At 44.2% G+C, this 23,978-nt stretch overlaps 2 protein-coding genes across 2 annotated transcripts; both read left to right on the top strand.

The window, feature by feature from the left end:
* Positions 1–2,696: 2,696 nt before the first annotated feature.
* LOC124648028 (putative leucine-rich repeat receptor-like protein kinase At2g19210) lies at positions 2,697–12,145 on the top strand. The gene is made up of 15 exons (XM_047187860.1): positions 2,697–2,784; positions 2,866–3,634; positions 6,395–6,675; positions 6,763–6,901; positions 6,999–7,070; positions 7,143–7,214; positions 7,303–7,383; positions 7,494–7,654; positions 7,746–7,984; positions 8,081–8,207; positions 8,322–8,390; positions 8,471–8,663; positions 11,300–11,638; positions 11,939–11,996; positions 12,101–12,145. The coding sequence occupies exons 1-15, from the start codon at positions 2,697–2,699 to the stop codon at positions 12,143–12,145; spliced, it is 2,733 nt and encodes a 910-aa protein (XP_047043816.1).
* A 380-nt stretch (positions 12,146–12,525) lies between these two features.
* On the top strand, positions 12,526–16,888 carry LOC124648029 (putative leucine-rich repeat receptor-like protein kinase At2g19210). Its single transcript, XM_047187861.1, has 12 exons — positions 12,526–12,640; positions 12,725–13,283; positions 13,687–14,177; positions 14,491–14,632; positions 14,752–14,823; positions 14,910–14,981; positions 15,066–15,146; positions 15,233–15,390; positions 15,479–15,747; positions 15,833–15,959; positions 16,041–16,109; positions 16,191–16,888. The coding sequence occupies exons 1-12, from the start codon at positions 12,526–12,528 to the stop codon at positions 16,886–16,888; spliced, it is 2,853 nt and encodes a 950-aa protein (XP_047043817.1).
* Positions 16,889–23,978: the final 7,090 nt, after the last annotated feature.

Consider the following 23,978-nt stretch of genomic DNA (forward strand, 5'->3'; position numbering starts at 1 on the left):
TAACTCAAACAAAAGATCATGAATAATAATGCACTGAAATCAACTGTTTATTTTTTAGCATAGAGAAAACATAGCAAAGTGGTATTCAGCTTGTCCTTTATGGAATAGAAAAACATAAATGCCCAGACACCTTTAAAGTTCAAAGGGTGACTAGATACAAGTAGTTTGAGAACAAGTAATAACATAATCATGAATCAATCGATAATAAATTTTATGACCATGCAATATTATACTCAGAATGACAACTATGCTCTCTTAATTGGTGCATAAAGTTAGAAGATGAAGACTCAACATAAAAATAAAAGAAAGACCCTGCGCAGAGGGAAGCAAGATTACTCATGTGCTAAAGCTTTTATTTATTTTGAATACAATAGAGAGGTGTTGAAAACATATTTTGAGAGGTATGCATGTCTATGTCAACAAATGATATCAAATGATCTATCATCCTTTCATGTTTAATGACTTGAAGAGTGGCTCCCATAGAGAGAACAATAAAGTTCCTCTTCTCCTTTGTTTGAACAAGCTAAGTTCATGATTACTCAAGTACATAGTGTTAGGAGATTTTGATTATGCATTTAATTTATATTTTAGTGGGCTGGGCACCCGCTTGCCTGCTCTTTTTGCAATATTCGGGACTAGCACATTATGGATGCTAGTCATGGTGTGAAGCCAAAATAAACATGAAAGAGATAATAAAGCATTCAACACTTCCATGGCACCTTCGGTCACAGATCTCGGTGGCAAGCATGGACACCGCATGCTTCTCTCTGAACCGTAGGAAAGATCTTCCGTGGCACCTTGCAGATGTGCAGATCGACACACTGCTTTTCCTCTTCTCCTCGCCATAGCGGCCATCAAGAAGAAATTTGACAGTACTTCGGTTTCACATGGAGAGGTGGCAATGAGCCGCGGCTTAATTTGCTGAAGAAAATAGTGCCCTTCTTCCTTTCTTTCAGCTCCAGGCTCTTGAGCAGGCACTACTAGGAAATAGCTAGCGCCAATATAGGTATTAGTGGCACACACTGCATCAGGTTAGGGATGTTCCAGGGCAGGGTTTAGTAGTGGCGCCTCCGCCCCCCCCCTCCCCGTATGTGGATCGTCTTTTCTGTTTTTTAAAAAAAGAAAAAGGAAAAAAATTGTTTTAGCTGGCTATGTGTTATGTTCTCTAGTTGTTAGGAAAATCAACACACATGAATTTTGATTTTTTTTCCAAAATGGCGGCATGATTCGATAAAACGGCTTTCTCTGGTTGCATACGACCTTCGATGAAAAAGTTCTCTTATATCAAAATGTATCGACGGAAAATTTTACATCCGATTTCAAATGCCCATGACTGTTTAGTGATTTTGCATATTCCTCAAGATCAAAAAGGAAATAGGAGTTTTTTCAGCTTCAAGATTTTAGAAATTTTTTTTTAAAAAAATTGCACCCTATGTTGGACAGCCCCAAATCCGGCTGCATGATCCCGTGGCTCCAGACGTGTGTAAACAAACACACGATCTATGTGCTTCTTGTTCATGTGTTCTGATTGGTCGAGGTTGTTCCCTCTCTTTCAGCCGCACATCACTTATCTTGCCTCCTTCCTTCTCTCCTCCATCCTCCCTCACTTCTCTTCATCCATCTGCAGCAAGAGGCAACCTAGTCCGGCCATCTCCTCTGCCGGCAAGCTTACCTCCTCCGGCCATCTTCTCCACCGGCTGACACCCCTCCTCCTCCGGCCAGCACTTCCGCCGACTAGAACCCCTCCTCCTCCCTTATTCCTTCCTCCTCCTTCATCCGGTCCTCTTCTCTCCTTCCTCCTTCCACCTTCCTCCTCTCCTCCCTTCTCTCCTTCCTCCTCTTCTCCGGCGAAAAATATAGTAGTGGCACCAAAAATATAGGTAGGGCCACATACCAGTGGGGGCACCATGGGTGCGCCATTACTAACTGCTACCAGTGGCGTGCTAGTAGTGTCACACCACAGGTGCGAAACTGATGCCCAAAACAAGTGCGCCACTAGTAGATGTTTTCCTACTAGTGAGGAGAACGATGACGAGGAACCCTAGCCAACACCAGATCTGGCTGAACAAATAGACTGCTCTGATCTAATGGCATATAGCACCAGTCTGCACCTTGGTAAACAACCTACAACTACTCCTATGCACAGAGGGCATCCAGCAAGGCCATCAGAGAAGAGGGGGAAGAAGAGATGGTGCGACCAGGAGGACTCACAACGAGAGAGATGTTGAGAGACAAAGGGGAGAGGGGAAAGGAGTCGTCCTTAAACTGTTTATATTGTTGATGATTATTATTATTGGGTTTGGTTCCAGCCGGTTATGGCATGGTCAATTGCTCTTTAGGAGATAGACCGTGGAACTATTGGCAAAAAAGATAGGTATGTCATTCATATTCTTAAAAAATGAATTTTCTGCATAGTTGCACAAGAAAAAGTCAGAATTCCACCATTTGATGCTTGGGGCATCCACGGTGCCAGCCAAGACGTTGACTCAATGGCATAATAGGTCAACCTATCTCCCACGTGATTTGCCCCGGCGATCGGTGCAAATATTGACGTTCCTTTACGTATAGTACATGAACTGTTTAGCATGGTAATTAATAATGTGGCAAGTTGTTACTACTAGTGAGTATAGTAGTGTAGCTAGGGTGTAGCAGCTGGCACATGCGCGAAGAAGAGACGACTGCCGAGAGGAAGAGAAATGGCTGCCCAGTGGCTGTTGTTGCTCCTGCTCGTCCTCGCTGCCGGCGGCGGCGTTGTTCAAGTCCATGGCCAGCTCGATAACTTAGGTGAGCATATCCTACTACATGCCTTCATATTTTCATGGCACTACCTGCATATATGTCATTAGGCGCGGACATACAATATAGGTTTCGTAAGCATCGACTGCGGCCTACCGGAGAATGCCGCTGGGTACGTCGACAACGCCACCAAGCTGCGTTTCACCTCCGACGCCGGCTTCATCAACTCCGGCACAAACCACAACATGTCGGCCGAGTATATCACGCCGTCCATGGGGAGGAGCTGGCACAACGTTCGCAGCTTCGCCGTTGGCGCCCGGAATTGCTACACGCTCCGGTCCCTCGTGGCCGGGCTCAAGTACCTCGTCCGGGCCACGTTCATGTACGGCAACTACGACGACCTCAACAGAGCACCAATGTTCGACCTCCACCTAGGTGTCAACTACTGGACAAAGGTGAACATCTCCGATGCCATCACGCCAGAAATCTATGAGATCATCGCCGTGGTTCCCGGCGACTCCGCGCAGGTCTGCCTCGTGAACACCGGCTCCGGGACGCCGTTCATCTCCAGCCTGAGCCTGAGGCCCTTTAAGGACGGGCTCTACCCGATGGCCAACGCGACGCAGGGCCTGGTCCTTGTCTCCAGGGTTAACTTTGGCCCGTCAGACGGCGTGGTCGTCCGGTTTCCTGACGATCCGCATGACCGTATATGGATGCCGCTGAGCAAGCCGACGGAGTGGTCGGAGATCTCGACGACGAAGAAGGTCCAGAACATGAACGCTGACAGCTTCGAAGCGCCGTCCGCCGTGATGCAGACCGCCATCACACCCATCAACGCCACAAGCCCCATCGAGTTCTCTTGGGATGCTCAACCCAACGTCAACGATCCATCGCCAGGGTACGTCTCATACTCCAGTAATTAAAGATGGTTGCGTGTAGGAGATTCCTTCAGGAAAAAAAAGTGTCACTCATATCCAAGTGACTCTGTGCTTAGATGACTTTCTCCTTCATTTTTTTTAGATATGGGAGCATAGCCCCGGCCTCTGCATCAATCGATGCACACAGCCATTTATTAAATAAAAACGTCACAGTGTAGTACTTATTACATAACGAAAGTCTGGTAACCGGAGAAAACTAAAATATCGAAACAGAACAAGTGCCGATGGAAGGTATACAAAGAACTATCCATCTAGAATTCTGCTAATGTGTCGCCATCCAGTAGCCTGGAAATAGCAGTCCTGAGTGACCTCCAGGAGCCGGTTGCATCCAGTAACCATGGTATCCCGCTGGTCCACCGGGAGCAAACATGCCCATAGTTGTAGCCAATGCGCCGCACGAAGGATAACCTGCAAAAAATTTGTGCCTTTTTGTTTATTAAAGATAATATCATTCCGGCTAGTCCAAATCGACCAACAAATTGCCGAAATACCAATTCGAATAGATGACTTTCTCCTTCATAAGCACCGCATCAGTTCTTTACGAATATTATAATTCTTAGTATCCTTCTACCTCCGTTCAAAATTAGTGTCGTCATTATGTGTCTAGATATATATTTTAAGAGAAAAACCCCAATTTAGTCTATGAGAAAGTTCCCCTAGATGTGTGTTTTGGTCACAAACATGCAAATCATGAATTCTCTGGATCATCAAGTTGCCCCGCGTGAGTGTTTTTGGTTACTTCGTCACGGCGACCGTTAATTTACTGATGTTGCCAATTGTTTCTTTTTATAAATTGTCTCTTGAAATTTTGTTTTTTCTATTTTTCTAGCCCTTATTTTGACTTTTTATGAGGCAACTTGCAAAAATTCAATTGGCAACGTCAACAAACTAGCAATGACCGTGTTACCAAAACACTCGCACCGGCAACTTCTTGACCCACAATTCACAATTTGCAAGTTCTTGACCAATGTGCACACCTAGGGCAACTTCATAAACTAGATTGGAGATTTTCTCATATTTTAATGTGTAGATACAACCGTATGTACAAAAAAATACTGCACTTATTTTAAGACGCGGAGATTGAGTCCTAGTTGGCAATATTAATTTCTCGGCAGGAGATAAAGCGAACCAAATTAAAAACTATTTGGCATGAAAACCCGCCTGATTAAGAAAACGGCCTGAAAACGATCTCATTTTTTGGTGACCTATCTAATCCTTTTGGTGTACAATGATAGGTGATGCATGGTAGTTCTTTTAGGAAACCGACTGTTCTGGGTGAACAGAATCTGGAGCCTAGAAGCATACTCCCTCCATTTGCAATTACTTTTCATTTTAGATTTGGACAATGTCAAAACTTTGATCAAATATTTAAGATAAAAATATGAACTTCTACAATGTAAAATATATTACTTCCACCTGTTTCAAATTGTTTGTCACAGATTCATCTATATGCACAAATATAGACACGTCTTAATGTATGGATATGAATCTAGACGAATTTGTGATATCTAATTCGGGACAGACGTAGTATATTGCAATTGCCATGCATACATTATATTTTTATATTATATACATTTGATATTATGAGTACTGAATTTTTTTTCTCAAACTTTGTAAAATTTGACTTTGACTAAGCCTAAAACACTAAATAAATGAAATTGTAGGGAGTTATCTAGAACAAATCAATAACTATACATCTCAGGACCTAACTAGAAGGTGCTCCACTTTGTTAACAACACGATTAACGTGGCCCCGTTTGGCATCAAACTAATTTTGATTATTCATAGAACACTTCAGTTTCTAAAATTAATTATTGTTAAATACTTTAAAGTGTCTGGAACCAGTAATTATTGTGGTTTTAAAAATCAAGTATTGGATTTTTTAAGTTTTTTTTCGATATAGGGGATCTCCGGCCTATGTATCAATAGATGCACACAACCGTTTTATTTATTGCATAGTTCAAAATATTCAAGTCAATTACAATCACCAAGCTATCTATTTGTAATTTTGCTAGTATGTCGTCATCCAGTAGCGTGGAAATAGCAGTTTTAAACGACCGTCGTCATGAGTTGGTTGCAGCCAGTAGCCATAATCTCCCGCTGACAATGGAATTTTTAAGTATTCAATAAAAAGGCTCGACCCTGTTTTTTCTAGAGTTGAGAAAGGAGTAAAACTGAAGTATTGCTTTGTAGGGCAATAAAATACTATGGTATTGGGTATACTTCAGTTTTAAAAAAAACTTTGTTACCAAACTAGAGCTTAGTCGCCATCCACCTGAGAAGATGGCCATCATCGAACCGAAGGAGAATCGATCCGTCCATTACCGCAGACTAGGGCAAACTTGTGATGGTAGTTACTTCCTTCTGTACCAATATAAAATGTTCCATAACTATAAGTACCTAAAACTAATTGTTTTGGAATTTTAATTTAAGCCTCTGATTGAGTGCATGAGCCATGTGTTAGCTAAGATACATCGTTGGAGGGGCGGAGCTACCCGGCTGTAGCACCGGTTCAGCAGAGTTAACCGAGGGAGTAAACACTGGGATTTCAGCCAAAGTGCAGCCCGTCTGCAGCACTGCAAGACATGTTGTAGTAGTAGCGTAGTACCTGGCCCAGTTATGAGCTTGCTCGACATGGATGCCTCAGAATGTTTTTCCTTATCAACACATACGGGGACTGATTAATTAATTAGCGCGTCTTGAATAAAATTGCATATGCAGGTACATCTGTGTCTTGCACCTGTCGGAGCTACAGATCCTCTCTGGCAATGCCGTGCGGCAGTTCTACATCACAGTCAACGGAGAATTCTGGGATCCACGGGGCTTCACTCCGCAATACCTATACACCAACGCCGCCTACAACACCGACCCCAACCACCAGTTCCACCAGTACAATGTCTCACTCAACGCCACCGCCAACTCCACGCTCCCGCCGATTCTCAATGCCCTTGAGGTCTTCTCCGTCTTGAGTACCACCGGCATAACCACAGCCCCTTCAGATGGTAAGTGAGCCCTCAGGAACAATAGAAATGAAGCAAATATGAATCTCATCTGACAGAACTTTTGCGGCTGCTGAGAGCTGCAAACAGTTTCTGCTATGACGGCGGTGAGAGACAAGTACCAGCTGGTGAAGGACTGGATGGGGGATCCTTGCTTGCCCAAGAATTTCGCGTGGAAAGGATTAGGTTGCAGCTATGCTGTTTCCAGCCCAGCAATTGTAACAGGCTTGTGGGTTACATGTTTATGATTCTTTTTCGTTTGACGTTAAAAGTAGCACTAGTGGTAACTTGAATCTTCTAAGCTGATGTTGTACATTATGTTTCAGGAACCTATCTTCCAGTGGTCTCAGTGGCAACATGTCGCCTTTCTTTGGCAGTCTCAAAGGTTTACAATACTTGTAAGTTAAAGATGATTGTGAGCCATTCTTCATAACTGCTTTCCTTTAGTCTGACACTTTACTGATTTGCAGGGATTTGTCACGCAATAATCTGACGGGCACAATTCCTAATAACCTATCACAGTTGTCTGCGCTCACACTTATGTAAGTATCCGTGAGATATTTTTCACATCAATTCTCTTAACACATACATAAGTTAGCTTGACGTGGAAAATTACTTTCCTTCTTTCAGAGATTTGACAGGGAATAACCTCAGCGGATCAATTCCTTCTGGGCTTCTGAAGAGAATTCAAGATGGCTCTCTAATACTTAGGTTAGTATATGATAAACATCCCCACTTTCTTAGAGTCAGAACTTTCAAATTATACAAATAATCAAAATTGATTAATACCATTTACTCATCTTTATCCTTTCTTTTGTTAGATACGGTAACAATCCAAATATCTGCAGCGATGGCAACTCTTGTCAGATTCTAGAAAAGAAGAAAAGTTCTATGCTTGCCATCTATGTTACTATTCCAATAGTTGCAGTGATGGTGATTGTGCTTTTAGTAGTACTGCTCATGTGCATGCGGAGAAAGCAACGTGAGAGACTATGCAAAATAAAATTTGTACTCACCAATGCCAGTATGAAGTGCTTACTAACACTAGGTTGGGTGCTTGGTTTCTAAATTAGCGACAAGCAAAAATTTGATGCCGCGAAACAGGAGGAGTAGCATGCACACATCGCTGCAGATCAACAATCGCCGGTTCACATACAACGAACTAGTGGTCGTAACGAGCGGTTTCCAACGAGTGATTGGCCAGGGAGGTTTTGGGAAAGTCTACGATGGCTTCTTGGAAGATGGCACCCAAGTTGCTGTGAAACTGCGGTCTGAATCTTCAGATCAAGGTGTAGCCGAATTCCTGGCAGAGGTGAGATATACTTAATACTTAAGTGTAACTGATTCCCTAACGAACAAGTTTCTGGATCCATTTTGGTAATGCAGTGATCTTGTTCGGTTAGTGCAGGCTCAGATCTTGGCTAAGATCCATCATAAGAATCTTGTCTCCTTGATTGGCTACTGCAAGGACAGGGAGTACATGGCTCTTGTATATGAGTACATGTCTGAAGGAGCCCTACATGAACATCTTAGAGGTATGCAAAGTACTCAAATAGTCGAACTTCATGAATATTTAATTTATATATGTAGAGGTAGGAACCAACTGAAAATAAAATGAGAGCGTGCTTTTCATATCATGATATTTGTAGCGAGAGAAAACACTCTAAGGTGTTTAACCTGGACGCAAAGACTCCGTATAGCATTGGAATCCGCGCAAGGTTAGTTTTTGAATCATGTTGTAACATAATCACATATTGAGAAGGGGATGTGGTCGAGGATATGATGTCGATGCATGCAGGGCTTCAGTATCTACACAAGGGGTGCAGTCCACCCCTTATTCACAGGGATGTGAAGACGTCTAACATCCTGCTGAATGCAAACTTGGAGGCAAAGATTGCCGATTTTGGCCTACTCAAGGCTTTCAGTAGTAACTATGATACCCATGTGTCCACAGGAAGGGTGGTTGGAACTCCTGGTTACCTTGCCCCAGAGTAAGTGTATTGCTTTAACCAAAGTTTTAAATAGTGGGCTAGCTATTTAGAGGCATCTTTTTTCAGTCGACACAAAAGCTACAACAAACATGACTTCATGCTCCACCGGAGCCATCGTGCGTAGCACTTGCTGACAGCAGGCATGCCGCCTCCACTGAAACGTGTTGTGTAGCACCTGCCGGAAACAAGCATGACTTGACGCCTCCGACATAAACACTCCACGTAGCACCTGTCGAGGTGGAGGGTGCATCCCGTACCACCGCCGGTCTCTAAAGGCGGTCGTGGAGGCACGCCACTAGACTAGGGTTTTGTATTTCTAGTTTTTTCGGCCCTATGTAAATTATTTCCTATCAAGTAAAATTATCACTAATTTTTTTGCGGCGGGCCGCTGGGTCTACCCTGTACACCCAAATAAACATACTAGCCAAAGCGGCCAATTTTGTGTCCAATGCCCAGTCCAAAAAGACACCAACGGATGCCTTTTGTGTCCGTTTTGCTTTGGATCGCCGGTGATGCCCTAACATTGAAGATCCACGGCTGCCGACCCAAGTGCCGGACTTCTGTGCTACCAAAGGGTGACGTTGCAGCAAGCAGATCATTGCCAGACCACCACCACTTGTTGGCTGCAGACTACCAAGTTGCCACGGAGTAGCTGCCGCCTACAACCACCACTATCCCTCGGTAAGCCATTGCAGTCTGTGCTCTATACCGCCCGCTATGTGAGGTGCTTTCGAGATGGGCGGCGAGAGCGCAGCGGAAATGCGAAACACCGGGAAGCAACGCTGGCCGAGGTGCTAACCGAGCCTCCCCAATCTAGATCGCACTCCTTTGGGGAGTTGCTCGCATAAGGGGATAACCCGCCACCTCTGTTCTCCACCTGGGCTTAGCCTGTCGGTTTCGTCTGGCAGCAACGTCACGGTGGGCATAGCAGGGGAGGGGGTGGTGGCGGGGTGGGCCAGGGATAGAGAATTAGGTACATCTGTGATTAGGAAATCCTCTTGTCAATGGGGCGAAATGATTTTATGTGAATTTTCTTCACATACTTACAAACCTCATTTCCAATGAAGGTGTTTTTAGAAAGTCTCAACATAGTGGAATTAGAGTCATCACTGGTAGCTCGCACCCATCCCGCAGCCCTCCCACAGCCCCCTCCCGAACCCTAAACACCTCTCGTCGCCGCCGCTGGTAGCGCCGCCGGGCAAAGACCACGGGGCGTGGCGGTGGCGGTGGCGGCGGCCTCTTCTCGTTGCCGTGCTGGAGACGGCGGCCAGGATCACTCGACGCACGATGCGGCCGGCCGAACGTGGAGAGTTCTGGGTGGCGGCGGCCAAACCTTGGTCTGGGCTGCCCCCCCCCCCCACCTCCCGTCGGCTCTTCACTGCGGCACGCCGGTGGTGGCTGGTGGTGGGCGGCGGCCAGGCTTGTTATGCGCCATTGTTTGCCTCCCCCTGCCTCTCGCCGGTGTGTGGAGGTGATCTCAGGCTTCTCCCGTGACACGAGGTCGCCCGGGGCAGCAGCCTTGGGTTCGACAGTGGAGGCGGCCCTCTTCTTCGTCGGAGATGGTCGGCATGCGGATGGTGGTGGTGGGTCTTTCGATCTGTCACCGCATCTCGGCGGCGAGATGGAGAGGTGTGGAAGCCGGTGACGGATGTCGCCGGTGGTGGGCTGGCGTTCGGCTGCGGCAATGCCTAGGGCGTGTGCGGTGTCTCCGGACAACGCGATCTGCGCTTGGTGTCTCCGGCGGCAGTTGTGGCCAGCCTGGGATGGTCGCCGGCGTGGGGGCCCGACCTGAATAAAGGCGGCAGTCCTAGGGTCTCTCTTGGGCGAAGATGAAGACTTACATGAGGTTTGCTCTTATCGATCTGGCAGGAGTGTTGAGTTCCGGAAGGCGCCGCCGGTGAATGTAACAGTTCTTTTTTGCCTGGAGTTTGCTGGATCGGTGGTATTCGGTCGTGGGCACCCATGCTTTTATTCCGGCCGGTTGGTTTTGGAGGGAGCGGCGCGAAGCTCTGGTCTGTGTTGGCATCAAGTGACATTTTGGTCCACGATGCACTCAGATGAAGAGAATAATATGAAGGTCGGAGAGGAGGACTAGCTAAGGGAGGTTCAAGTCTCTGCGTTGTTGAAGTACTTGCTTGGTGTCCCGGACTCCGCAACAGTCGTATGGAAGTGGGGTCGGCAGCACAGGTGTAGTTCAGAGTCCTACCTTTCAGGATAAAAACCTAAGGTCTGGCCTTAACTGATTGTGTCTGGAAATGACCTTGTTGGAGGCATTGTTTTGAGAGTGGGGATTATCTTCAGGGTGAAAACCTAAGATCTTTGGTCGGGTGATGACGGCGCTGGTGCACCGTTTCCTTCTTGGAGGCATCGTTTTTGGAGATTCTGTATTTCAGGTGTTGTTTTGGTGGTGGTTGTATTGCTGTTGCTAAGCCTAGGATGCTATAGCGAGACTTTTGTTTCTTAGTTTTCTTTTCTTTTTTTGATTGTGTGCATCTGTACTGCCATTAGGGTATTGCGTTGTTGCAGAGGCTGGATGTAATTGGTATCTTTCGATATTAATATATTCCTTTTATCAAAAAAAATGATTGCTGAAATTTGGACACTAGACCTTGTAATGTCTTTCTATACTTTTCTAGGTACCAAGCTACACACCAGCTCACCAATAAGACTGATGTGTTCAGCTATGGCGTAGTACTACTAGAGATAGTCACAGGTCAACCACACATCCCGAATGACCCTGAGCCGACGGGCATCGTCCTGTGGGTGAGGCGGCGCCTAGTCAGTGGTAACATTGAGGGCATTGTGGATACACGCATGTGCGGCGATCACGACGTCAACAGCGTCTGGAAAGTTACGGACACCGCGCTCAAGTGCACCTCCCAAACTCCAGAGGAGCGACCCTCCATGACCGACGTGGTAGCGCTGCTCAAGGAGTGCCTTGAGCTCGAAGCTGCGCGCGTCGTCTCTAATGCAGGGTATTACACGGCTGAAAGCGGTGTTAGCCCGAACAGCAGCATCATTTGAGTTGGAGCATTTGGACAGGGTGCCAACATCGTCTACCAGTCCAGCTCTAACGTGAGGAGATTGGACAATGAATTGCCCCACCTCTTGTCTATGGATTTCTTTGTTTTTTCTCTGGACGGAACTGAAAATGTCCCTTTGTAGTCAGATTCTCAGAATAGTAGTAATAAGAATGTGAGATATCCAGATTTTTTGCAGTTTTGAACATGGCTTAATGAGGATGAAGACTCCCAGTAGTTCAATGAACTCTGCAGCATCACTGTTTACCACTTCGATTCGAATGATGTGGGCGCGGGCGTGTTCACTGTGAAAGTGCGATTTGATTTGCTAGCTGAAAATACAACAAGATACTCATTCACTGTGAAATAGAAAATTTCCGGTTGCTTGATTCAATGCTGATTTCGGCTTATTTGTAGGTGGTGCTTTTCCTGACTGTTTGTGGTGGTGGTTTTCCTGAGTGATTATAGTGGAATATTGCCCCTTGGCAAAACTGGTTCGTAATCCATGAAAGTCAGAAGAACGGAGGACCTCAATCGACCAGTTCGTGCGCCTCTTTCAACATAAAAAGTGGCCATGAGACCAGTTCGAAGGCAATGTCAACTCTTCGCCCAGTCCCGGCTCATATTTTTTACTTTTGTTGAGCCGATCAAAAGTCGTGGGGCAAGTACGGCAGTAGCACGCAAAGAGGCGACGATCGTACCACCCCGCACCTAGTGCCCGCGGACGTTAAGCTCAGACGCACGCCGCTGAAAATATCCTTAGATTAAGGCTACCCAGGTTGTCTTTCTTTTATAAGTTGATGAAGGTGTGCATGTCAAACAAACATATCCTTGCGTGTGCAATGAAGCAAGTAACACGGGGACCAATGTCGGCCACGCCGTGGCTGCTGCTTCTCTGTCTCGCTGGCGCCGCCGGTGGAGGCGTGCTGCACGCTCGCGCGCAGCCTGACAGCAAAGGTATGCGTTCCCGCCTAATCACCAAGGCGATCAAACGTAATTGAATCGATCGATCATGTGATACATGTGCCGTTTGCGCTGCAGGATTCATAACCATAGACTGCGGCCTCGAGGGGGAGACGGGCTTCGTGGACAACTTCAGCACGCTCGCCTTCGTCCCGGACAACGGCGAGTTCACCGACGACGCCGGCACCTGCCACAACATCTCGGCCGAGAACATCACGCCGTCGCTGGGCTCGACCTGGTACACCGTGCGCAGCTTCGCCACCGGCGCCCGGAACTGCTACACGCTCCGCTCCCTCGTGCCCGGGCTCAAGTACCTCGTCCGAGCTAGGTTCATGTACGGCAACTACGACGGGCTCAACCGGCTGCCTGTCTTCGACCTCCACATCGGCGTCAACTACTGGCACACTGTAAACATCTCAAGTCCAGAAGCGGCGAAGAACGTGGAGGCCATCGTGGTGGTGCCGGATGACTTCGTGCAGGTCTGCCTGATCAACACCGGCGCTGGGACGCCCTTCATCTCTGGTCTGGACCTGAGACCGCTCAAAAACACGATCTATCCGCAGGCGACCAAGGCGCAGGGGCTTGTTCTGTTAACCAGGTTCAACTTCGGCCCGACCGACAAATATGATGTCATCAGGTGAGCAGAACATCACAAGATTATCCCTCTACTGTTACCTCTCTTTTCTCTCTCTCGAAAAGGTCTTATAATCATGGAAAAAATAGCGCGCTATTTCGGCGCTAATAGCATGCTATAGCGTTTCTAGACAGCCCACGCTACATTATTCCGGCGATATAGCGTGCTATAGCACGCTAATAGCACACTATAGCACGCTAATAGCGTATTTTTCGGCCAACACTATTTTGTTATAGCGCGCTTTTTTTCTTGCTTATAATAGTGAAGGGATGGAGTACTATTTCTTACAACACAAGTGTGTACTCAAAAGGGAACGAAAGTCTGAATAAACGGATTACAACCTTCACTCTTGTCTATATTGTTTCTGTGGCACGAGCATATTTATAAACGGTATCGATTTGATCAGGTATCCCGATGATCCACACGACAGATTCTGGTTCCCTTGGGTCAACTCAGTACTGTGGAGAGAGATGTCAACAACGAGAAAGGTGCACAACATGAACCCAGATCTCTTTGAGGCGCCGCCCGCGGTGTTGCGGACAGCGATCAGCCCACGGAATAACATACAAATACAATTCTCCTGGGAGCCCCAGCCCCAGCCCAACGACCCATCGCCAGCATACTTCATCATCATGCACTTCACTGAGCTACAGCTCCTCCCAGCCAATGCCACGCGCGAGTTCTACATCAACCTCAACGGCGATTTGTGGGACCGAGATGCTGTCACGCCAGCGTACCTCTATAGCGGCGTTTACTACAATACCTTCGCCTCCCGGAAGAGCCAGTACAACATCACAATCAATGCCACTGCCAACTCGACGCTACCACCGATCATCAACGCTGTTGAGGTGTTCTCCGTCATCCCGACCACCAACATTGCCACGGACTCCGAGGATGGTAGGCATATGGATAGTTGAACATACACAAAATATGTAGATAGACAAGAAAACAAGCACACACTTACAATATTTGTCTATTTATAGGTAGCTCGAAATTCAGTTTACAAACCCCGCTAACATTTCTAAACCTTCAGGTCAACATTCAACCAACATCTAATCTCAAATCACTCCAAATATATCCTACTAACAAAAATTGCACAACCATTTTACTAAACTTACATGCCTTCAAAGAGTGCATTTTCTGAAAAGACTAAGTTAACTATATAAGAATTAGCATAAGTCGTTGAAAAATTGAGTGCTACTGACTGCAGTGGCTGCTATCATGGCGATCAAGGCGAAGTATCAGGTGCGCAGAAACTGGATGGGTGACCCTTGCGGTCCCGGGACTGTTATGGTGTGGGACACTTTGACATGTAACTACACCATTGCAGGGCCCCCAAGGATTAGAAGAGTGTAAGAATTTCAATTATGTACGAGCATTGTGTTACTAAACTTGGCATATCAAATGGAGTAGAGGGTGTGAGATTGCTACTATGGAGTGAAACTAACCATTGAATACTTGTTCTATGTAGAGACCTATCCTCCAGTGGTCTGAACGGTGATATATCATCTTATTTCGCCGATCTTAAAGCTGTCCAATACTTGTATGTCTTGAGTTATGGATCAATTTTAACGTATATTATTGTAGTTTTCCTGAAAAATTGATAAGAAAATGTGCCATAACTCGCAGAAATTTATCAACCAATAACTTGGTAGGCTCAATTCCAGATTCTCTTTCACAATTAAGTTCGCTGACAGTTTTGTAAGTTGGACAACCTTTATGAAAATATATTCATTCCCATGTTATATTAAGTCATGTTAATAGGGGTACTATTTTTTTCTACAGAGATTTGTCCGGCAACCAACTTAGTGGATCTATCCCCTCTGGACTTCTCAGGAGAATCCAGGATGGTTCTCTGAATCTAAGGTGTTCTTCTCTCGTTTATTTCTGGGCTAATCTAACATGATAGTTCATGAATTTAATTCACTATTTTTTTCTACATATTATTTTAGATATGACAACAATCGAGACATTTGCACCAACAAAAATTCATGTAAGCCCATTAAAACAAAGAGCAGGTTGGCCATGTACATTGCTATACCTGCAGTTTTGATAGTGTTGATAGTAGTGGTAGCACTACTCTTTCGCTTTATAAGACGAAAGAAACAAGGTAAGATATCGGTAAGAAACAAACGACCGATCGTTTTATGGATCAGTAAGCCCTGCTAATTCTAGTTGTGCCACTTTTACCTATGAAGGATCATTGAACAGCTCTGTGAAGCCCCAGAAAAATAAAATGACGAGCTATGCACCAGGAAACAATGTCTACACGGACAACTCACTGCAACTTGAGAATCGCCGGTTCACATATGAGGAGCTCGAGATGATTACAAACAACTTCGAGAAAGTGCTAGGCCAGGGAGGGTTTGCAAAAGTCTACAACGGTTTCTTGGAGGACGGTAGCCAGGTTGCAGTGAAGTTGTTGTCTAATTCTTCTATTGAAGGTGTGAGCGAATTCCTCGCGGAGGTACAATTTCGTTCTTTGACTAGAGTTGAAGTTTGCGTTGAGAAGTTTCAGAGTGAAATTTCATATGTTATGAACATTTTTCCAGGCTCAGATTTTGACCCGCATTCATCACAAGAATCTTGTCTCTTTGATTGGCTACTGCAAAGATGGGGATTGCATGGCACTTGTCTATGAATACATGTCAGAAGGTACCCTGCAGGAACATATTGAAGGTATGTAAGTTTTCACCTGTTTGTTGTCAGATTTTTGCGTTTCATAGAACAAAAATTGACAAAATATCGACCTATTAATAGGAAGAAAATACCATGGAGGATGTTTACCCTGGAAACAGAGGCTCCAAATCGCACTTGAATCTGCTCATGGTATGCATCTCAATGCAGAGTCTGGTGTTGCTAAATATTCTATGTTTCAACATGATCATTGGCTGGTATGGTTGGCTGTAGGGCTAGAGTATTTGCACAAGGGTTGCAACCCGCCTCTGATTCACAGGGATGTGAAGGCCACAAACATCCTCTTAAATACGATGATGGAGGCCAAGATTTCCGACTTCGGCTTGTCTAAGGCTTTCAAAGGTGGCAGCCAGCACGTGTCCACGGAAAAGGTCGTCGGCACGCCCGGGTACGTCGATCCTGAGTACCATGCCACAATGCAACTGACGGCCAAGAGCGATGTCTATAGCTTCGGTGTCGTGCTTTTGGAGCTGGTTACAGGGAAGCCTGCCATACTACGAGAGCCGGAGGCAGCACCCATTGGCATCATTCAGTGGACGCGGCAACGTATGGCGCGGGGCAACATCGAAAGTGTCGTGGATGCACGCATGGGTGGCATTTACGATGTCAACAGCGTTTGGAAGGTGGTGGAAATCGCGCTTAAGTGCAGCGCGTATGCATCGATACAACGACCTACCATGACCAATGTTGTGGTACAGCTGCAAGAGTGCATCGAGCTCGAGGAGGGACCCGCCGATGAAGACGCGAACAGCAGTTTCTACACTGGTGATAGTAGTGACAACCCAAACTTGAGTTATGATGACTACGTCTCTGATCTGTCCACCAATATGAGTCAGAGCAAAATTTCATTTCCAATGAAGCATGATGATAAGGGGGTGGCTGCAATGCCAACCGGTCCTACTGCACGTTGAAGACTTCTTTGTTTGGCCTAAATGTAGCTCAATTTTCTACATAAATGTATTTTTCTATTTTGAAGGGATTGTTATGTGATATTCAAACATCTTGCTTTTACATAAGTGAGTGTAAATTTATTAAAAACACATACTGGGAGTGTGAAATCTCTAAATTTTGAAATAGTACCTTGACATTGATGTCTATTTTTGCACACTTAGCTCTCTCTCCTATTGGTTTGTTAATAACTCGCAAATAACACTTAGCTTATATCATGCTTCATTATAGTGGGTTATTGAATATTATTTTCGCCATAAAAAGAAGTTTAGTGACTACTAGATACAAAAATGTGTATACTAGTTGGGTGAAACTACTATTCTTAGAGCAAGTACAATAAAGTCTAGTCAGCTGACTATAAGACATTAAATAATATATTTTAGATGACTTGGAGGAGAGAGAAGGGGAGAGAAGGGAGGTGGGCTCTTATGCAATAGCCACCTCTTGCACGTGCTCCTATGTACTTTGTGAGAGTGAAATGTGGGACATATGTTAGTAAATGTAGTTCATTCTTTTAGCCAACTATTGTACATGTTAGCTATATGGTGACTACAAATGACATGGCAACTTGTTATAGCCAGCAGTTGGCTATATTATTGGAATTGCTCTTATATTTGTCCTCCAAGTACTCTCATTATCACTTTTAATATTTTTATTTTATTTTTCACATGATGAATAATCACATTTTGATATTGAAGAATGTATCCAAACATCTCATATTTACAACTAGAGCAGGTAGCACTGGTTTTCTCTGAGAAAGGTGGAGAAGAGCTTAGGGTTTTCGTTGTCAATTACTCCCTCAATCCAAAATTGTAAGGTGTAATTTGTTGAGAATGTTCATATGCACATGGGTCACCACATCCAGTCGACAACATCACATTAAGTGTGGGGTTCCCTAAGATTGAGGCTAGAAAAATCCAGATCTCCTTCTAATATAAGCCTAGCATAGAGCTCGAGAGCCTACAACGAAAAAATCGGTAACACAACAGTGACTCTAAGACTTGAATAAGTAATACAAGCTCATAATAGAGCAAAGAACCAATGCATTATAAGTAGAGGTCACTCACCTAACATTACATCAATCATTGAAAGCCAAGTTATGATATTCAAGATAGCAAGATAGAAAAAAAAAGACCCAGGAGGCTAGGAGCATAACGGAGATGTCCCGACCCATAGATTCCAGGCTTCCACCTAGAATCTCAAGATACTCGTCGATATCAAACTAGAAACCATCATATGACGAGCTGAGTACGGGGACTTGGCAAACACTCAATAGTTAATACAACATGTTAGCAAAGCGGATATCCGAGGCTTTATGTATAGCTTCTTTTGTGTAAAGCCATTTTTCTTTGTAACAAGCGGAAGAGAAGAAACTCGACTACTCAAAATATTAGAAAAGGGAATAAAAGAGCTATATCACTAGCTCAAAAATATCATCATATTGAATCCACAGAGTCATCATCATCACCTGAATGTATCAACCAGGATCACCTCCTCTATCAACCTACAGGAAGCATCCTATGAACACATTGTTTTCAAGTTTTAAGATTAGCTTAAAGTTATTCAGGATCAACACGTCCATTCCCAAGTCGTCTGTAATAGTGGTCACGGTTTTTCGAAAATATTTAACCCTGCAGGGGTGTACAACTTTAGCCACATGCCGCGATCGGCTCTTAGTGTCGTACAATACAAGATTCCTTGGCGTGCAGCCAGAGGGTAGTTGACCAAAAGCTTTCCCTTCGCCTAATTCATGAGTCACTTCAATTGGGTAGCTCCGTCATCGTAGCTAGTTATTCTCTGAGGCGGTCCGATTGTTGTGCTCTGGGGGTCCAGTTCAATGCTTCCGACACCCTTCATCCCAGTCACGTCATATATGATGCACCTTTAAAAACGGTTTCCACACCTTCGCCATGCAGTTGCCAACTGAACTCGCAAACAATGTGACTCATGAACAAGCTAGAAAAGTTTGTACCAAGATGTTTCCATGGGCCCCGTGTGGTTGCATGCTTGATCTTGGTTCTGAATATGAGAACTCAGGTCATAGTCACTACAAAAAAAAGGTTTACATAGGCGACGAAGTTGGGGTTCGACCAAGGTTTTTGATACCCCATCCCTGACGATTTTTGCTCTTTCTGTGGTACTTCACAATTTTTTTCTCATTTTGTATGCCATCTAGCAGCACATAACCGGGAAAACGTTGTGCATGGTTACCCGGTACGTTGTGCATGATGAATTCTTGGGTGAGCCGACCGAGTCCACACAAATTTGCATCCCGGCGGACAGTATGGCCCACACGGCATTGTCTCTTGCACTGTGTTTTTTTATATTCCCCCTCTGTTTCGACCTGATTGGCTTTCTCCGATCGAGTTCTTTATGTTTTTCGTTGATGGGTCCCATATGTAAGAATCTCCGAATAATAAATGTTTCCTTTTTTGAAAATTTATTTTTACCCCTGATTTCAGACTACTTGATTTTTGTTTCGATCCCTACCGCATTCGTAACGTTGAGGCCTTTGCTCCAAAATGGGTCCCATATGTCAGTCTCTCTGTGCAATAAACTTTTTCTTTCCTGGATTATTTTTTACCCCTGATTTCTAGCTACTTGATTATTCTTTCGACCCCCTGCCGCCTTCTTAATGTTTAGGACGCTGCTGGCAGATGCGTTTCACATGTTAGCCTCTCTGAACAATACATATTTATTTTCTTAGATATATTTTTTTACCTGTGATTTCTGGCTACTTGTCTTTTCTTTCAATCCACTGCCGCCTTTGTAACGTTGAGGCCACTGCTGGCTGATGGGTCCCTAATGTCAGCCTCTCTAAACAATAAATGTTTGTTTTCTTTGATTTATTTTTTTGACACGTGATTTATGGCTACTTGATTTTTCGTTTCGGTCCTCTATCGGCTTGTTAAAGTTGAGGCCACTGTTGCAAGATGAGTCCCATATGTCAGCCTCTTTGTACAATAAACATTTCCTCAATTTCTGTTGCAAGATGAGTCCCATATTTTTTACCCGCAATTTCTGTCTACTTGACTTTTTCTTTTGATCCTCTGCTGCCTTGTTATTATTGAGGGATGCTACTGGATGATGGACCCCATATGGCATCCTCTCTATACAATAAATGTTTATTTTCTTAGATTTATTTTTTACACGTGATTTTTGGCTACTTGACTTTTTTCTTTCGAACCCCCTACCGCCTTGTTAACGTTGATTGACGTGTCGGGATGGTGGGTCCCTGATGTCAGCCTCTACGTATAAGAAACAAGTGATATATCTCGCTTATTTTTTATCATTGATATTGCATGATACTTGCCTTTTTCAATCCCTTCCATTTTATTTTAACTTTTAAACAATGAGGATGCTTCTGGATGTGGGTCCCAGATGTCAGTCTCTATGTACAAGAAATATGTGATATCTCGATTATTTGTTACCCATTATAATGCGGATACTTGCCTTTTTAAAACTCTTCCATTTAATTTTACCTTTAAACATTGAGGAACGCTGATGGTTGATGGGTCCCTGATGTCAGCCTCTATGCACATGAAACTTGAGATTTTGGGATACTTGCCTTTTTCGATCTATTCCGTTTAGTTTTACCTTCTTATTAATTTCAGGCTTTCAGGGACGTTGGAGCTGCTGGCTGATGGGTCTCAGATGGCAGCCTCGTTGTATAAGAAACTTGTGGTATCTTCATTTTTTTATACATGATATTAGGGATACTTGCCTTTCTCTGATCCCTTCTGTTTGTAATAACTTTGAGGGACAAGGTTAGCTGATGGTTCACTGCTATGGGCCTCCCTGTACAAGAAGCACATGCTATCTCCAAAGTTTTTTTTTGTTATCCACTATTTTTGGCTACTTAATTGAATTTTTTCGAACTTGGCCATTTAATTTAAACTTGTTATTAAGTTGACGGACGTTGCAGGGTGTGGGTCCAAATTGTCAGCATATCCCTACTACACTTTTGTTAAAAAATTACAACAGTACAAAAAAAATATTGATTAAAAAAATGATTATAACATCATAAGAGTTCGTTCTAGAGGACGGACTAGGTGTTTTATGTAATATCCCAGGTTTAGAGGCAATTAAATGAGAGAACACTAATATGTGCATTGCATTCATGCATAGAAAATCCGGAAAATTTTCGCGCTTTCAAATAAACTTACCACCGTAACTGAAGTTTCAATTGACTTGCTGGAATTTAAGTAGATCATCAAGTCAAGCGCTATAAACTTCACTGTGTTATTTGCTAAAACTCCATTTTGGGTAGAGATGATTTGATCTAGGGGCTAGATCAAATGGAATTAGCTTTACAACAAACAACACCTTAAGTAAGGGTCAATTATAAGATCTTATCTCTAAAGAGCTCTAAGCTCCCAGGCTTGCCGAGCTCTGTGGTCGATCGACGGGTCTCTTTCATGGGCCCCACGTGCATGCGTCGGTGTTGTTGGGCCATTGCCGTTTTTTGTTTCGCTTGCCTGCGCCCCCTTTCTCTCTCTCTCTCGCCTTTCTTTCTCCCTAGCGGCGGAGCACTCGACGGAGGCTACAGCTGCTCACAGGTGACGGGGAAGGCCGGGGAATCCTCTCCTCTCCCTCCCTGGTATCTCCTCTCTATCTCTCTCATTTGCCGTCCCGTCCTCCCTTTTTCTGTCTGTCGCCGGTGGGGATCGGTAGGTGTTGTCAGCGGTGAGGAATGGCGAGCGCAGCCGCCTCCTTTCCTCTCTCCCTGGCCAGCCACGCATCCCTTTTGCCCACAGCTTCCTCCCGGGCCCCGATAGGGTTCCCGGCCGCCGCTCCATCCAGCCTTACCCGCGAATCTCCTCCCCCCATCCAGAGTAGGTAACTACCGCGACTTTCCGCTCCGCCGCGCGTTCGACGAAGCCTCCAGCAGCGATGAAGATGACCACAGCTTCCGCGGATGCTCCAATAGGTTCCAGCTGGTGACCGTCCCAGTTTCTCATCCCATCCATTCTATTCTCCATGAGATCTTCGTGACACTCGGCTCTCTATTCCACTATGGGGTTGCCTACAATTGATGTGTTCAGATTCTAACTCAGAGTTGACAATCCTTGTTGGTTCTCACATGGGTGATCAATAGGACTATAACATGCATACACCGATGTTATATTTTCTGTTGTGTTCTAGCCACTGATTTTATCTTACAGGGATGTACATATTTGCAGAGCTTCTATGTACAAACTACAAACGTTCATTCGGCTAAGCAAGGTGGTGCTTTGGGTCTTGCAAACAATGGATTTGATGAATAAATGGGGATATAATCAAGATAAAGCTTGAGATTTGCTCTCATTTTGTTCTAACTGCTGGTGAGTTATGTTTATTTTTTCTTTGGTTTATATAACCTACTGACTGATATTTCAGCTGTTGGTTGTAGCGTTTATGTGATTTACAGTACATCGTATAGAACTTGATCATAGCACTGCTACACACTTCTGTTAAGAAATATATGAACCTGCTTATTAGAAGCTTAATATTTGTAACCAAATCTCTCATAATGATGCCATCCAAAAAAAAATTGTGCGTACCAATGCTTTGTTATACTGCAAAGAGATTTATTGTCATTTTTTACTTGGTAAACACATGGGATGTTCAGTCATACATATACCCATTTAAGTTTCAGAAATCCGCCTACGGGTTCTTGATGTTACAATTTTATATAATAAGGTGATCAAATGGAACATTTAGATCTTATGACTTGAGGTTAATCTAATCTACACAAGCATGCAAAAAAACACTCTTTAGATTCCAAAGGTAAGTATTTTTAGCTTTTCTACTACCATCTGATATTTTTGTGTCTGCTCCTGATACAGGTAATTTTCTTAATGAATTATCATATTTGTTGCCATATGTTCATTCATAGGTCCTTGGTCTGTATGCACGAGTTTCAAGCAATTTTATTTAACCATGATGGATTAAGCTATATATATGTTGATTAGTAGTTCTTACACATACTTTGCTTGATTCGGTTCTAGATTACTGTTCGATTTTAGGTGTAGAACATAAGCATTTCCTCTGTTTATGATGAAATTTGTTAGAGAACTTAAACTTTTAGCTGGTAGATCGAGGCCTCTGACTACTTTCTGTTTCACTTACATTTGCTCAGCTCCTACACATATTCATATTCTCAGTGGAGTATATAGTTAGCAATTGATCGAAATTTCTTGGGATTTTGTACTAATTTAGCATCACAAGGCTGCTTTAATACATTGATGTTTAGAGCCCTATGAAGCTTGATATAAGCAAGTACAATTTGTCTTATTTATGTTTACAAAGAAGTCTTATGTATGACATTATTGAATAATGGCTAAGCAGTACATTAGTTTGTAACTCACTTCATGATGCGGCGGTGGCTGGCTGTTCCTGGACTACGTCTGGTAAGTCCCTCCGTTACCCTCTCTGATTTTCTGCTCCCTTGTGATCTGTGGTGCCATGGCCATCGAGCCGTGGTCGTATTGTGCTTCGGCAGTTGTACCGATGGAAGGGTCTCTAGGACTTGCTGCTATGGTGGTTGTTTAAACATCAATACCTTGACCGTGTCTTCAAAAAAATAGGACAACTGCTGGTGTACTGCCCTGTAATCATGATATGTGATATGATGCCAGTTCTTAACAAAGTTAGAATTTTGAGGACTTTTACTATTTTCTATAAGACGCTGCTGCTGTTGTGGTAAATATATGTGGGCTAGCTAGGCTTCAGTTGCTCTAACAAGAAGTCATTTGGTCATGGCTGCAAAGTATTGCTTGGCTATCGAATTAGAGCACATCATATCAGGAAGTCTTGAGAATTAGTTCCCACAATGCAACTCCATAAGTGGCATGCATAGGTGTGCGATCTAAGACCTAATGAATCTTTTCATTACAAGTTATGCTAATTTGAGATGACAACCTGCCATTAAGTTATGGATCCAATATTTGTATGTATGACTTTAAATCCGTCGTCTTTGGTTGCCCGTGGACGGAGCATGAGCTGGTGCGGTTCTGGAGCCGCTCATAATTCTGGGATATTAGGACTTCATAGACTCCTTTTCCCTTAGCT

This window comes from Lolium rigidum, chromosome 4, assembly GCF_022539505.1.
Source record: "Lolium rigidum isolate FL_2022 chromosome 4, APGP_CSIRO_Lrig_0.1, whole genome shotgun sequence".
Lineage (NCBI taxonomy): Eukaryota > Viridiplantae > Streptophyta > Magnoliopsida > Poales > Poaceae > Lolium > Lolium rigidum.